The sequence below is a fragment of the Aspergillus luchuensis genome, chromosome 5, assembly GCF_016861625.1.
Source record: "Aspergillus luchuensis IFO 4308 DNA, chromosome 5, nearly complete sequence".
In the NCBI taxonomy this organism is placed as follows: domain Eukaryota; kingdom Fungi; phylum Ascomycota; class Eurotiomycetes; order Eurotiales; family Aspergillaceae; genus Aspergillus; species Aspergillus luchuensis.
Window position 1 is genome coordinate 2,557,889 of NC_054853.1, and position 13,022 is coordinate 2,570,910.

The 13,022-nt window shown below is 51.3% G+C and overlaps 6 protein-coding genes across 6 annotated transcripts; 3 read left to right on the forward strand and 3 right to left on the reverse strand.

Moving 5' to 3' along the window:
- Window positions 1–74: 74 nt before the first annotated feature.
- On the forward strand, window positions 75–1,724 carry AKAW2_50828S (putative RNA binding protein; the record flags this gene model as incomplete). The annotated part of the gene is made up of 7 exons (XM_041690689.1): window positions 75–113; window positions 205–270; window positions 551–582; window positions 665–702; window positions 781–841; window positions 888–963; window positions 1,029–1,724. 7 exons carry the CDS (start codon window positions 75–77, stop codon window positions 1,722–1,724), a joined length of 1,008 nt encoding a protein of 335 aa, XP_041544249.1.
- A 412-nt stretch (window positions 1,725–2,136) lies between these two features.
- AKAW2_50829A (WD40 repeat domain-containing protein) lies at window positions 2,137–3,247 on the reverse strand (the record flags this gene model as incomplete). The annotated part of the gene is made up of 4 exons (XM_041690691.1): window positions 2,137–2,273; window positions 2,356–2,981; window positions 3,061–3,156; window positions 3,219–3,247. The coding sequence occupies 4 exons, from the start codon at window positions 3,245–3,247 to the stop codon at window positions 2,137–2,139; spliced, it is 888 nt and encodes a 295-aa protein (XP_041544250.1).
- A 1,486-nt stretch (window positions 3,248–4,733) lies between these two features.
- AKAW2_50830S (WD repeat PLAP family protein) lies at window positions 4,734–7,244 on the forward strand (the record flags this gene model as incomplete). The annotated part of the gene is made up of 3 exons (XM_041690692.1): window positions 4,734–4,781; window positions 4,871–5,324; window positions 5,395–7,244. 3 exons carry the CDS (start codon window positions 4,734–4,736, stop codon window positions 7,242–7,244), a joined length of 2,352 nt encoding a protein of 783 aa, XP_041544251.1.
- A 306-nt stretch (window positions 7,245–7,550) lies between these two features.
- Window positions 7,551–8,676, reverse strand: AKAW2_50831A (NADHX epimerase; the record flags this gene model as incomplete). Its single annotated transcript, XM_041690693.1, has 5 exons — window positions 7,551–7,982; window positions 8,127–8,221; window positions 8,289–8,354; window positions 8,413–8,521; window positions 8,593–8,676. 5 exons carry the CDS (start codon window positions 8,674–8,676, stop codon window positions 7,551–7,553), a joined length of 786 nt encoding a protein of 261 aa, XP_041544252.1.
- Window positions 8,677–9,008: 332 nt separating this feature from the next.
- On the forward strand, window positions 9,009–9,536 carry MRPS16 (mitochondrial 37S ribosomal protein bS16m; the record flags this gene model as incomplete). Its single annotated transcript, XM_041690694.1, has 3 exons — window positions 9,009–9,085; window positions 9,201–9,396; window positions 9,498–9,536. The coding sequence occupies 3 exons, from the start codon at window positions 9,009–9,011 to the stop codon at window positions 9,534–9,536; spliced, it is 312 nt and encodes a 103-aa protein (XP_041544253.1).
- Window positions 9,537–12,378: 2,842 nt separating this feature from the next.
- On the reverse strand, window positions 12,379–12,690 carry AKAW2_50833A (uncharacterized protein; the record flags this gene model as incomplete). Its single annotated transcript, XM_041690695.1, has 1 exon — window positions 12,379–12,690. One exon carries the CDS (start codon window positions 12,688–12,690, stop codon window positions 12,379–12,381), a length of 312 nt encoding a protein of 103 aa, XP_041544254.1.
- Between the last annotated feature and the right edge of the window lie 332 nt (window positions 12,691–13,022).

A 13,022-nucleotide genomic window follows, 5' to 3' on the forward strand; every position in this document is an offset into this window, starting at 1 on the left:
GTGTGAAATTCAATAGTACTCGATTGTTATTTTCAATTCTCTATTCCGACAAACACCCTCCCCGACTGTTCAAGATGGACCGCAGTTTGGACGAGATTATCGCGGAGCGTCCTGTAGGTCACTGCTAACGCCTCCGGGATGACAAGTCTCAGATGGTCTGCTAGACATCACACCCTGCATGTGCGCTGACTTGACTTCGTGTAGCAGAAGCAGCATCAGAACCGCGGCCGTCGCCCTCCTCAAGGTCGTCGCCGTGATGGCGTAAGAAAGGTATTTCCTCATCCCTGTCATCATCCCATGAGCTGCTACTGTTTCTTGCGTCTGCTTTGCGCGTTTCGATGCTGACCGAGTGCTTGCTTCCCGCAGGTCCTCCCTCCTTGTCTCTTTTCGAACGTTTCTCGCGCATCGTGATAAGCAAATTTCGCTGGCCTCGTAGCATCGTCTCTTGCACAGGCAGACCGCCGCGAAGAGCCGCAGAAAGATGGAGCTGTTTACATGAATACCTAGTGTGACTTCGAGCTGACCTTCTCTCTCTATTCGACTGCAACAGCCTCACAGAGAAGAACGTCCTGATTTGGATCTGTAAATACCTTCCCCTTGCTCTTTTCCGTCAAGCCTTACAGCCCGATTGATGGGATCGCTAATGCGTTGGCTCGACATACAGTGACTGGGTTCATGACAAGTACGAAGACGACAGAGATGGTGCGTTATACGACTCTCAAAATGGCAGATAGCCGTGGGAATTCATCCATGTTGGGTCATTCTTAACACCTTACTCAGCACGCCCTTCTCGTGCCCCCCGACGTCCGCGTGGCGACCGCTACTCCCCCTCTCCCGAACAGTATGTTTATCTAATGCGCCTCGGTGGACGAAGTTGACCTGTACAGACACAGCACTGCGTCTAGCGGAGCTAAGCTTCGCGTTGAGAACATTCACTACGACATTACAGAAACCGATCTCGAGGTAGGCCTTGTTCCAGTCCCGACCCTTTTTTCCCTACTGGGCTCTAACATATGCGATCTGAAAAGGACTTGTTCACCCGCATCGGACCAATCAGCAATGTTTCTCTCGTTTACGACCGGGCAGGACGTTCCGAAGGAGTCGCCTTTGTGACCTACAGCCATATCAGCGATGCCCGAACCGCGATCAGGGAATTCGACGGCGCAAACGCCAAAGGCCAGCCTATCCGTCTGACACTCATCTCTACCGGCGCCGGAAGACGCGACCGCAACCCATTTGACAACGTGGAACGCTCGAAGGGAAGTCTGTTCGACCGCGTCGAGAGACCTCGTGACCGCGACGCACGGAGTCTCAGCCCCGGTAGTAGAAGCGGCAGTCCTGATGGAGGCGCACGCCGTCGTCGCGGTCGTCGCGGTGGTGGTGGCGGCGGCGGGTACAGGCGCAGCGACGTCTCCAAACCTGCTCCCGAGCATATTGACAGATACATTCCCGGTCAGCGGTCGCCGACTCGCAACCGCGGCGCTACGAACGGGCGCCGCCAGGGCGGTGGAGGTGAGAACAGGGGCGACAGCCGCCGCACGGTCAACGGACGGCCCAGAAAGACACAGGAAGAGCTCGACCAAGAAATGGATGATTACTGGGGTGGCTCCGGAAACGCTGGTGCTGGCGCAGCCGATAAAGAAGTTGTCCCTGACGAGCCTCAGCAGATTGCGCCGGCTTCTGCGGCCGCTGCGGGTGATGATGATATCGACATGATTGAGTGAAAGACTCGCTTTCGATTTTGAGTACTATCGCCTGACAGTTTCCATCCACTTGCGAGGGCTTGTGATGGCTTTGCTTTCTTTTCATTACATGTAACTAGTATCACTCCCGGTTGGAATACAAAAGACGTCTTGAATAAAAAACCAAAGGAATCCGAAGGCATGCAGATGACCATACCATAACTATGGCATATCGCTAGTTAACCGCTGCGAGTATAACAACATAGCCATGGTGTCTATATTCCGAGTATCTACATCAAGGTAATATGCGTGCTGCCGCAGTTGCGTAGTGTATAAGCAGATCCATGCCACCACAGCTCGGCAAATGGGAAGGATCGCGTTCGTATTATTTGTCTCTTTTTTTTTTTGGTACATCTCAATATGTGAGTAGATGGCTTCCCGCTCTATCGGTCCATCACCGCCAGAGACCATACGGCTCCCTGCAAGCCTTCCACAACTTGATCGTTCCATCCTCGCTTCCTGTACCGTAGAGTTTGCCGTCAGGCGAGAAACTGACGGACCAGATCGGACCGTGGTGACCTTTTTGGACCTCTGCGAGTGGATTGTTAGCCACATCGGAAGTGAACGGTGATGGATGATGGGGGGTAATTAAAGGGTGGGGAATGGAACGTACCCAGTTCTTCCTCCGTGCGGACGTCGTATACTCTCGCCCAGGTATCCTCGGCACTACCCGTGACCAGTCTGCTTGTTTCATTGTTAACTGCTGCGCTGGCGACCTCGTAGCGGAAATCGATCTTCTTCAAGAGACGACCGGGGCTTAGGCCGTCGAAGAGATAGACGGATCTGCCGGCCGCGACGGTAAGGATTCCGGCGTCGTTGGGTCTGACGGCGAGGGAGTTCAGTTCGCAACTTCCGATGGTACCTTCCACGGCGTATTCGACGACGGGGTGGCGCGAGCGAAGATCCCACCATCTGATCTTGCGGTCTTCCGCGGCGGTCGTGAGGATGTTGTAGTCCTGGTTCCAGACGATCGATTTGATGGTTCCGCCGTGAACGCCGGGGCCAATCTCGTAGCTTGTTACTGCGGAAGGGCTGGCGTCGGTGTTGGGGGTGGCACTCGTCGGTGAGGAGCTGTTACTGCCCCCACTGCGAGTGAGGTCGAAGATGCGAAGCTTTTTCTCGAAGCCACCTGTTGCGACGACCTGCGGGGAAGGCTGGATTGGAAACGCTACTGCGCGACAGATGTGCGAGTGCTGGAGAGTGTGTTTGCATTCGCCGGTGTGAGTGTCCCAGATTTTGCTGTTGTATGGGGAAAAGTTTGGCGGGTTAGTGAGATGCGACGGCGACGTGCATTGAAAGTGGGTAGGTAGGTACTCACGCGGAGAAGTCCGCAGCTGCGGTTGCTGCCAAATTCGCATCTGTCGAGAGCCGGGCTTGCCATACTGCGCCCTTGTGGCCGAGGAAGGTTCCAATCCTATATGACATTGATGGTGAGCATGTGCGGTGTGCGGAGTATTCAATGCGGGGAACACGCACCAGTCACCTGTTATGCCATCCCGCAACATGGGATTGTTGTCTGGTAGATGTCAGCACGGGGATCTTAGCCATGGTTCTGAGGATATTCACCTTTGCAGGCAGAGATTAGGTAGTACTGATCATCCTCGACGGTGGATGAGAAGTTGATGTGCGGCACGGGACGTGAGTGTCCGTGGCAGGTCAACGGCACAACTTTGGGGATGTCTGGAATGTGTCAATAGCCAATTGCTATGAAGAATGGGCCACTGTATCCACCGCACCTGACGCCATTGTATATAAACTTCACTTGAGGTAATGTACAAAGTTAATTGCAATGTGATGAGTGTCGCATGCGATAGTAGTGGCCGTTAGATGAAGTGACGATAAGGTGTTCAGTTGAGATTGAAAGAAATCGTCTCTGAACTGTCGCAGATGAAGCGCAGAGTAGCAGTGAAGTAGAAGACACGAGAGATGAACACAGCGTAGAAGTACACAAGGAAATTCGTCAGTCTCGTCAAGTCATCAATCAGCCCGAGGTAGCGGGGTCGTTCTAGAATGATTGGAGGTGGAAGAAAGGAAAGGTAGGACTAGGAATTAGGTAGAGAAGTCGGGTCTCCCAGTTAAAACGGAACCCTCGAACAAATGTATGAGCCACCGGCGCTTCTAAAGACACGGTGAAGAGGGACTCAAGCCCGGAATAACGAGAACAATGGAGGTGAAGCTGGTTGGGGGGAAGTTTAGGACTTTCTTTTTGATATTCACGCGAATCGTCGCCGGGCCGTTAGCCGCCCTAAGCCTATCGGGGACTAGTGTCAAACAGCACGTGAGGGGTAGCTGTCCCTAATCTGTTCCCGAATAGGCAATCTGGATGCATTCATGGACTTCGATAGTTTGATACTACAACGACGCGCAGAAGTGTGTTAGGTCCAGAACAATGGCATACGGAATCATGCACTCTCATTGACCCTATTGGTATTGCACTACTAACATGCGATGTGGTCCCTGAGTGAGGAGTGCCATTTCAGGGCATCTTCATAAGAAATGGTGGTATGGAATTCAGGATGGAAATCAGCATTTGTTCCTTATGGAAGCCCAATGCAAACTAAGACTAGTAGTGAATGCAGAATGGCCACTAGTCGCGTACCCAATCAAGCCAGGGTATAGCTCCCTTCCCAATGCGATAATACTAACTAGCTAATAGTTAGTTACTTAGTAACATGGCTTATCAAGACTTGGATTCTAGCAACTTCTTCCCGGCGAATACACTGGCGAGCCACCGCCCACGTGATTGCCCCAGATGGTCCCATGGCCCTCCCTTTAGTCTCTAAGCAGCAGCTCCTCAGGTACTCCAGGTCAACTAGTACTACTAAGCAGGAACTCCTCCCCCTCCCTCTCTTCCCAAAGGTGCCTTGAAACCCTCCCGGCCATCTTTGGTGCCTCCATTTCATCCTTTTGGCTCTTGCCAGTTCCCCCTCTTCATCCTCAACCCCTTCTACTGGGATCTATATTTCCCTAATTCTCTCCACTGGTCTATGTATGCCTGAGTTCAAGATCTCCGCTTCTCTGGAGGGCCACGGCGATGATGTAAGAACGTCCCGGCTGTTAACGCTGGCCACCTTTCACCTTCCAACCCTCCATTGTCGCCCACTGACGCCTCTTTCTCTCATTCTCAGGTTCGCGCCGTGGCCTTTCCGAATCCCAATGCTATATTCTCGGCGTCCCGAGATGCAACAGTCCGACTCTGGAAACTAGTCTCTACCCCACCTCCGGCATATGACTACACCATCACCTCTCACGGCCAGGCCTTCATCAACGCTCTGGCATACTACCCACCTACCCCCCAGTTTCCGGATGGACTTGTCCTCTCCGGTGGTCAAGACACTATCATTGAAGCCAGACAACCAGGCAAAGCTGCCGATGATAACGCGGATGCTATGCTCTTGGGCCATACACATAATGTCTGTGCGCTGGATGTGTCACATGATGGCGGATGGGTAGTCAGTGGAAGCTGGGACTCGACAGCTAGGCTATGGAAGGTGGGTAAATGGGAAACCGATGTCGTGCTGGAGGGTCATCAAGGAAGTGTTTGGACGGTGCTTGCTTATGACAAGGATACTGTCATCACAGGTAAGCGCGCGCCGTACCCCTGCATATATGACGGATGGATCATTCCATGTATATGCTAACAACTTTCCAGGCTGCGCGGATAAAATGATACGCATTTTCAACACCTCCGGCACTCTGCTGAGAACGATCAAAGATTCCCAGGACGTTGTGAGAGCTCTTTGCAAGGTTCCCGCCTCCAACCCCACTGGCGCACACTTTGCTTCGGCGAGCAACGATGGGGTGATTCGTCTCTTTACCATACAAGGCCAACTCGTCGGGGAGGTGCATGGCCACGAGAGCTTTATTTATTCGCTGGCCGCTTTGCCCTCGGGTGAGTTGGTCAGTTCTGGAGAAGATCGGACGGTGAGGATCTGGGATGGTACGCAGTGCGTACAGACGATCACGCACCCTGCGATCTCTGTCTGGAGCGTTGCGGTATGCAAGGAGACCGGCGACATTGTCACAGGAGCCAGTGACCGCATCACACGCGTGTTTAGCAGAAGCCAGGAACGCGTGGCAAGCGCACAAGTAGTACAACAGTTTGAAAAGACTGTCAAGGAGTCGGCAATTCCGGAGCAGCAGGTTGGTAAGATCAACAAAGATCAGCTTCCGGGTACGGAATTTCTCAGGCAGAAATCGGGAACCAAGGACGGGCAGGTGCAGATGATCCGTGAGGACGATGGTAGCGTTACTGCTCACACTTGGTCAGCGGCATCACGGGAATGGGTTGCAGTTGGTACGGTAGTTGATTCCGCTGCCAGCAGTGGAAGGAAAACGGAGTATCTGGGTCAAGACTACGACTATGTCTTCGACGTTGACGTGGAAGACGGCAAACCTCCCCTCAAATTGCCATACAACGTCTCTCAAAACCCGTACGAGGCTGCGACCAAGTTCATCCAGGACAACGAATTGTCGATGAACTACCTTGATCAAGTCGCTCAGTTCATCGTTCAAAATACGCAAGGTGCAACACTTGGGCAGACTTCACAGGGTCCGACGCCTGCGGGGGCCGATCCTTGGGGTCAAGAGAGGCGTTATCGTCCCGAAGATGCGCAGTCACCTCCTGCTCCGGAGGCTCGACCGAAGGTCCTTCCGCAAAAGACCTATCTTTCCATCAAATCTGCCAACCTCAAATTGATCGCCAAGAAGTTGCAAGAGCTGAACCAACACGTCATATCCTCCGGATCGAAAGAGTTGTCGCTCAGCCCTTCGGAGTTGGAGACGGTGGCAACCCTGTGTGGTCAGTTGGAGTCTTCAAATGTCGAGCAGTCTCCGGCAGTGGAGGCTGGTGTTGTTTTATTATACAAGGTTGCAACCGTCTGGCCTGTCGCAAGCAGACTGCCGGGTCTTGATCTTCTCCGTTTGTCCGCCGCTGCCACTCCCATGACTGCCACGGCCGATTACGATGGCAAGGATCTCATCTCAGGCATCCAGTCTAGTGGGGTGTTTGACTCACCATTCAATGTTAATAATGCGATGCTGTCAATACGCATGCTCGCCAACCTTTTCGAAACGGACGCGGGACGCGACCTTGCCACCAGCAGGTTTGAGCAAATCCTGAGCGGCGTCAAGTCCGCTTTAACCAATAGTGGGACGACGCCGAACCGAAATCTCACCATTGCCATTACAACCCTCTACATCAACTTTGCCGTTTACCTCACCTCTGCGGGCAGAGAATCGATGCCTGAGTCATCGGAACAGGCTCTGGTCCTTCTTAGCGAGCTAACGACAATGATTACCGGTGAAAAGGATTCTGAAGCAGTCTACCGCGGTCTTGTGGCTCTAGGAACTTTGGTCAAGGGACTAGGGGAAGAAGTCAGGACTGCGGCCAAGGAAGTGTACGATGTTGGAGATGTTTTGAAGAAGGTTTCAAGCTCGGGCCTTGGTAAAGAACCAAGAATCAAGGGTATCATAGGCGAGATTAGGGAGTCGTTATCATGAAGGTATAGCATGTTAAGGCCCGGGTCTTAAGACGTCTCATACCTCATGGAGCGTCTGTGTTCTGCTTCACTACTGCTGTCTATAGCACGTATACATCTCTAGTTCACGATAGCGATACACACTACACTGCATGAATTCCATATTGGACATATTCTCAAGATATTCATCGCTAATATTAGGTGCCCTATAGCGCTATGCGATATGATGTAACAACAATGTAAACTCATAATTATTCTGACCTTCATCTACTATGTACCTAAGCCTTGCAGATAGGCCATTTGATTCATCATTTACCCACTCCAGCGCTCAAAGCTTTCCCTCAGCATCAACCCCAACCTCGACAATCTGCTCGATACCTGGATACTCCGGCAGATCCAATTTATACTTATCCGCAATGCTCTTCGTCAGGAACCGTCCACCCAGGAAATGCCGTCCCTTATAATACTTCACGCACGGCTTCGGCGCAGTCAGACTGATGAGCGCCTCCGGCATGAACTTCGATCCCGGGCCTTCCTTGGGTGGCCCGCTCTCAATGTCCCAGGAACTGGGCGCATCGACGCTCAGAACGGGGATACTGGCTGTTTCGATTTGGGAGATGATGGTTGGGAAGGGTTCGCGGAGGGGTCCGCCGAATGAGAAGCCGAAGATGGCGTCGACGAGGAAGTCGGCGGATTTGATGGCAACGGGGAGGTCGGAGATGAATGGGACGGAGAGATTCTCGAGTTGCGTTTTGAGGCGCTATATTGTTCGAGGTTAGTAGGCTGGGGTGTGTGGCTGGAGAGTAATGTGTGTAGCATATATATATATATGTTTGCAGGGTGGGCGTCCCAACTTCATGTTTCGGGTCATGTCAATGACATGTGGGGCGTACTGGGAGCTTACCTGGTAAAGATCGTTCTTGCCCTGCTTTGGATAGTAAACTGAGGGCTTGTACCCATAGTGAGCTAGATGGCGTGCGGCTACTAGGCCATCGCCGCCTGAGAGGAGGTTAGAATCGTTGTTTGTTCTGTGACTGATAGAAATGAAGGGTCGTTCGAGGCCTACCGTTGTTTCCTGGGCCGCAGATAACCAAAACATCCTTACCCGAGCTTGGTGGATGAATGCGGTAGACTGATATGTCAGAGTGCCTGGTTCTACACAGTGTTGCAGGACGGTGTCGCATTCTCACCGGCTTGAGAGACAGAGAGGCCCGCTAGTTCCATTAACTGGTCCAAAGACCAGCCACCTATTTCCATGAGGTCTTTATCGAGAGATGCGGCATCTTTGGAGGAGATGGCCTGTTTGGGATATTCCTCGTGAGCCTGAGGTACTCTTCCTCTTGAGCGGAAATAGTGAAGTTATTGCACACCTTCAACGACATCTTGGCGGATCTACTATAGTATCGAAATAATGCGGGGATAGGGTTCCGCCTGGGAAGTGCGGCACGGAACATACAATGGTGCCTTTTAAGTGCAAGGTTGAGCGTGAAGAGTATGCAGCAGCACTCCGATATACTCAATGCAACGGATAAGTGTAGGAAATATTGCTAGGAGGAGCGATTTCTTTAAAGTGATGTGAATTGCCATTGCATCATTGTTATCGGGCCCTCCCCACTGACCGACGCTAATCCGAATTCCGCAGTCTCGGCCCGATAGATCTCCCGACCAGGCTGGAAACTGCCGCGGAGTCGGAGACTCTGGCCTGCTTGAGCTTGATCAAGTTGCCCTTTTGCTGTGCAGTCGCTCCTCTTATTTCTCCTTCCAATTGCAGAAATCGCCCGTCAAGATGGTCGTTCGCATTCGCCTCTCCCGCTTTGGAAACCGGCACCAGCCGTTCTACAACATCGTTGTTGCCCAGGCTCGGTAGGTAAATTTTTTATGGATCCCGGGGATCAGTATATCGCGTTCCGCGAGCGACTCACTGGGAGTGTTCTAAATGGAGTATGAGATCCAATGCTAATGGGGATATATTCTACAGGTCGGCTCGCGACTCGAAACCTCTTGAAGTTATCGGTACCTTCAACCCTATTCCGCAGCGCCCTACGAACCTGTCCGAGAAGGAGGCCCGCACCGCCAAAGCATACAAGGAGATTTCGCTTGATCGATCTCGAGCCAAGTACTGGATTGGTGTTGGCGCACAGCCCAGTGATGGCGTTTGGAAGTTACTAAACCTCGTACGTTGCCTGCCACTGTATAACAAGCATGTCCGCTAGTAGGAAGGGGATATGGACCTGGGTTACGACATTGATTGACTAATATTCGGTATCTACTACAGGCCGGGATTGTGAAAGAAAGCAAGAATGTGAAAAACTGAGGCGTGGATATCTGTTGACTTCGACATCTGTATACTTGCACGGTGCACTCACCTTCGAGCTTCCGTTGCTCGGATAGGGCCAGGCGAATACTGTCATTCTTCGGGGACGTTGGTGAGGGCTTTTCCGGAGTGGAAGAACTTTTCTTTTCTTTTCTTTTTTCAATATCATGCTACTGGCATTTCTCATGGCGTTTACTGAGAGCTATTCTCCTGGAATTGATTTATGGGTCGAGAATTTATGTACATTATGTGAGTCGATTACGTGCTGCCTGAGGCCTCTGTGCTTGTGTGATATACAATATACGTTTTATCAGGCCTCTGTTTCCCCCCTTTTTTTCGGTATAAGCGTTCCAACGTGCAGCCAGATACCTCTTCTTAGGTATGGCGATTATGACTGGCTGGGATGAGGTTTCCGCACTGCATGGGCAGGCATACATTTCTTGAGCCTGCTAAAATAATGCTAAAGCCACCTCCGGGATCAGGCAGGGTTTCCATCTGCGAGGCGGACACTGAGGCAGAGAAAGAGGGCAACATCTCTATACTACGTTTATGGTGAAATTTCCAGATGCAGTCTGGTAAATCTATAGAGACCCGAATACACATCGTTGATGTGTTCCTTTATGCTGAGCAACAGCGGGCTCAATACGATTGAATCATTCATTATCTTGCTTAGTTAATAAGGACAGGGGGGAGCAGAAAGTCCCGAGCGACTCCGTACTTTGTGCATCACTGCATGGCTGCTCCCTTGCGCTCAAGGCTGGCAGGTGACCATGCAGGCATCACCACTTGGCTTTTCCGTTAGATCAGCACTGTCATGAAGCAACGCCCAGATCGCCCAATCCGAGCCAACCACACCTGCGACAATGAAAGGGCGTTTGATCCTTGATGCACGTCTTCAGTTTCGGTGAATAAGAATGTGATGAGAGATTCAGAATACCCAGACAGAAGGAAAGTAGATGAAACTTAAAGAGGTGTGTGTACTTTAGGTACTACTATCTATCGCGTCTTATCAGTCTAACTTACATCCACGTATCAGAACGACGAGTCCAACTTGGACAAATGAAAATCCCACCCCTCTCGCAAATCTGGCGTATGCATTACCTAACCTGCATATAGGCATCTAGGTGAAATAGCGCGTTGCTGGCATCTAGTCCTATGCTCCTGCTATGATACCTGTAAATCCCGAGTCATCGGTGCCACTCCCTCAGCCGTCATCCATCCCGGGATGAGCGGCGTGGTGCACGGAGACATGGTACTCCGCAAACACTAGGGAGAAGTAAACATCAGGGGGAGAAAAAAAATATGACCATGCCTTGGTCTTCCTAACTACTAGATACCCGTTCATTCCCGGCACCCACTGGACACATGAAAGGATTCCCGTTCCCCTCTCTCTCATTGTCCCAAATCCCAATCATTGCCCGCGCAATGAGGGTCAGTCATGGACCAATCCCGTTCTGCGGGCAAGGCACAGAACGCACCAGTCCCGAGTCCAGACGTCTGACGGACCGTGATGATTGGCTGTCGTAGGGAATTTCAGGTGGGAAGATCAGCGTCAGAGTTTGTCCTTCCCATGGATCTCTGGCAGCCACACCACCAGGGCCCGCCTCTCCCACTCATCCCTCTTTGAGGTACATGATGGTACCTATCGACGCTCATGTGGGCTCATATTAGCTCTTGTATGGGGAGGTCTCGTCTCAGCTGGACGTAAGCGTTTTTGCCTGACTGATCAATATTGTGATTGGTTGACTGGCTTGTTTTGAAGCCAAAAAACATCCAGGAAGGACATCCTGGTTTGGTTCTGACTATCCAATACCCAGGATAACTGACTAGCTTGCTATGCGCGCTAATCGCTATTTGTGCAGATAATAAGAATGAGTCTTGATTTCAGCAGAAGAAGAGAAGGTGGTAAGCATTTGCGCCTATGAATCTGCCACCGATTTTGTCAGAGTGATGATGAGTCTTGTTATTTTATTCTTCCTCGATACGGTCAGCTGAGAGCATCGCCTATACATTCCGTCCATGGTCCATGGTGCCGAAGCAGTCACTCAATGAGCCTTTTGGAGGGCAAAGCAATTCGGAGGTTCATCGTCATGTACCCAGAGACAAACACATTGGGGCGAAGAAAAACATTGTGCTCTAGACGATTAAATCTGTAGCCTTACACCTAAGTACGAGTCTGGACTTTAATTCGAACGGCAATCGTGGGCTTCGGAGTGGATCGCTCGATTCTGTTTGATTATGTGCAGTAAGCTAGGAAGGCTTCGGGCTGTAAGGCAGGATGGCTCTTCGACATCCATGGGTATGCTCCGCGGGGTGGCTTTTGTGTCGTACAGAGCGATAACCCCCCCGTGATCAGGTGGATGGGGTAAATAGGGTTCCTATAAACACGGTTGGGATGATTTTGCCTTTATCACACGGGAAAGGTCTTCGTCATATATCTCGGGGGAGGGGCATGAGTCAAGAGGAAGACTACGACTCATGGTAGTATTCGAGGTAGGACTGGGAGGTGAAGAGGAAGGCTACAGTATAGCCCCATAAGTGCAGGCATGAGTTGATGGCCAACTAACTGTATGAGAGGATTTATGCGAGAACCCCACCAGCGACTGGGGGGGAATAGTAATCGATTCTCAGCCGTTTGAGCTGACTGGTACAATCGGATAGATGCGTAGGTTGGTAGATGCTAGCTGGATCTGGATCTTCATGACTGCTGTAGGTTCTTGGACGTTGATGTTGTTGTTCATCTTTATTGCTGTCCGCACCCTTGTGGTTCGATGATAATATACAAGTGATAGTTGTTACTATCTAGACTAAATGTCCCAACCATGAGTTTCCATAAGAAGCCCTAAATTTGAATGAAAGTATCATAACTATGGCCTCGGCAATTGAACTTATGCGGATTGGGTGTTGTGTTGAACGTGAGTCTCTGCCTTTGAGAGAGGGCTCCTTCTGCCCTATTTGCCACGCTCCCTGGGGCGTTCAGGACACGCACCTGTGATGTCGCATCCGGATGCTTGTTCCCTCCTTTGTTTCGGTTGTTTGCGTGAAGGACTGCCGCAATCGGGTGGTCTTCCTGGATGGTCTGGATGCGAAGATAATCCCCAATGACACCTAGATAGAAACAGGTGAATTCATCGTTCGACAACAGCGAAACCATGTGAATTTGAATCTAACTAAACAGAAAGAAGTTGGTTGAATCAATGCATGGATGAAGAACAACTTTCCAGGCACACACGGCCACCGGACAGATCCAAAGCACGCCAAAGCACACCAAAGCAAGCATCAGCACGGGATCGGCTGGCACTCCATTGATAGCGCGTCGTGTCATCTTAAACTGCCGGGTCGCGCTTCAGCTGCAAGCGCTCGTTGGACGGCGCATCTTAGTCACTTTTTTCCTTTTTGGACCCGTTCTAGTTCGGGGATTAGTCGACAGGCCTTCAAGGGACTCCCGACTGGCCATCGCTTCATGGAACGGAGCCAGTCTCGATC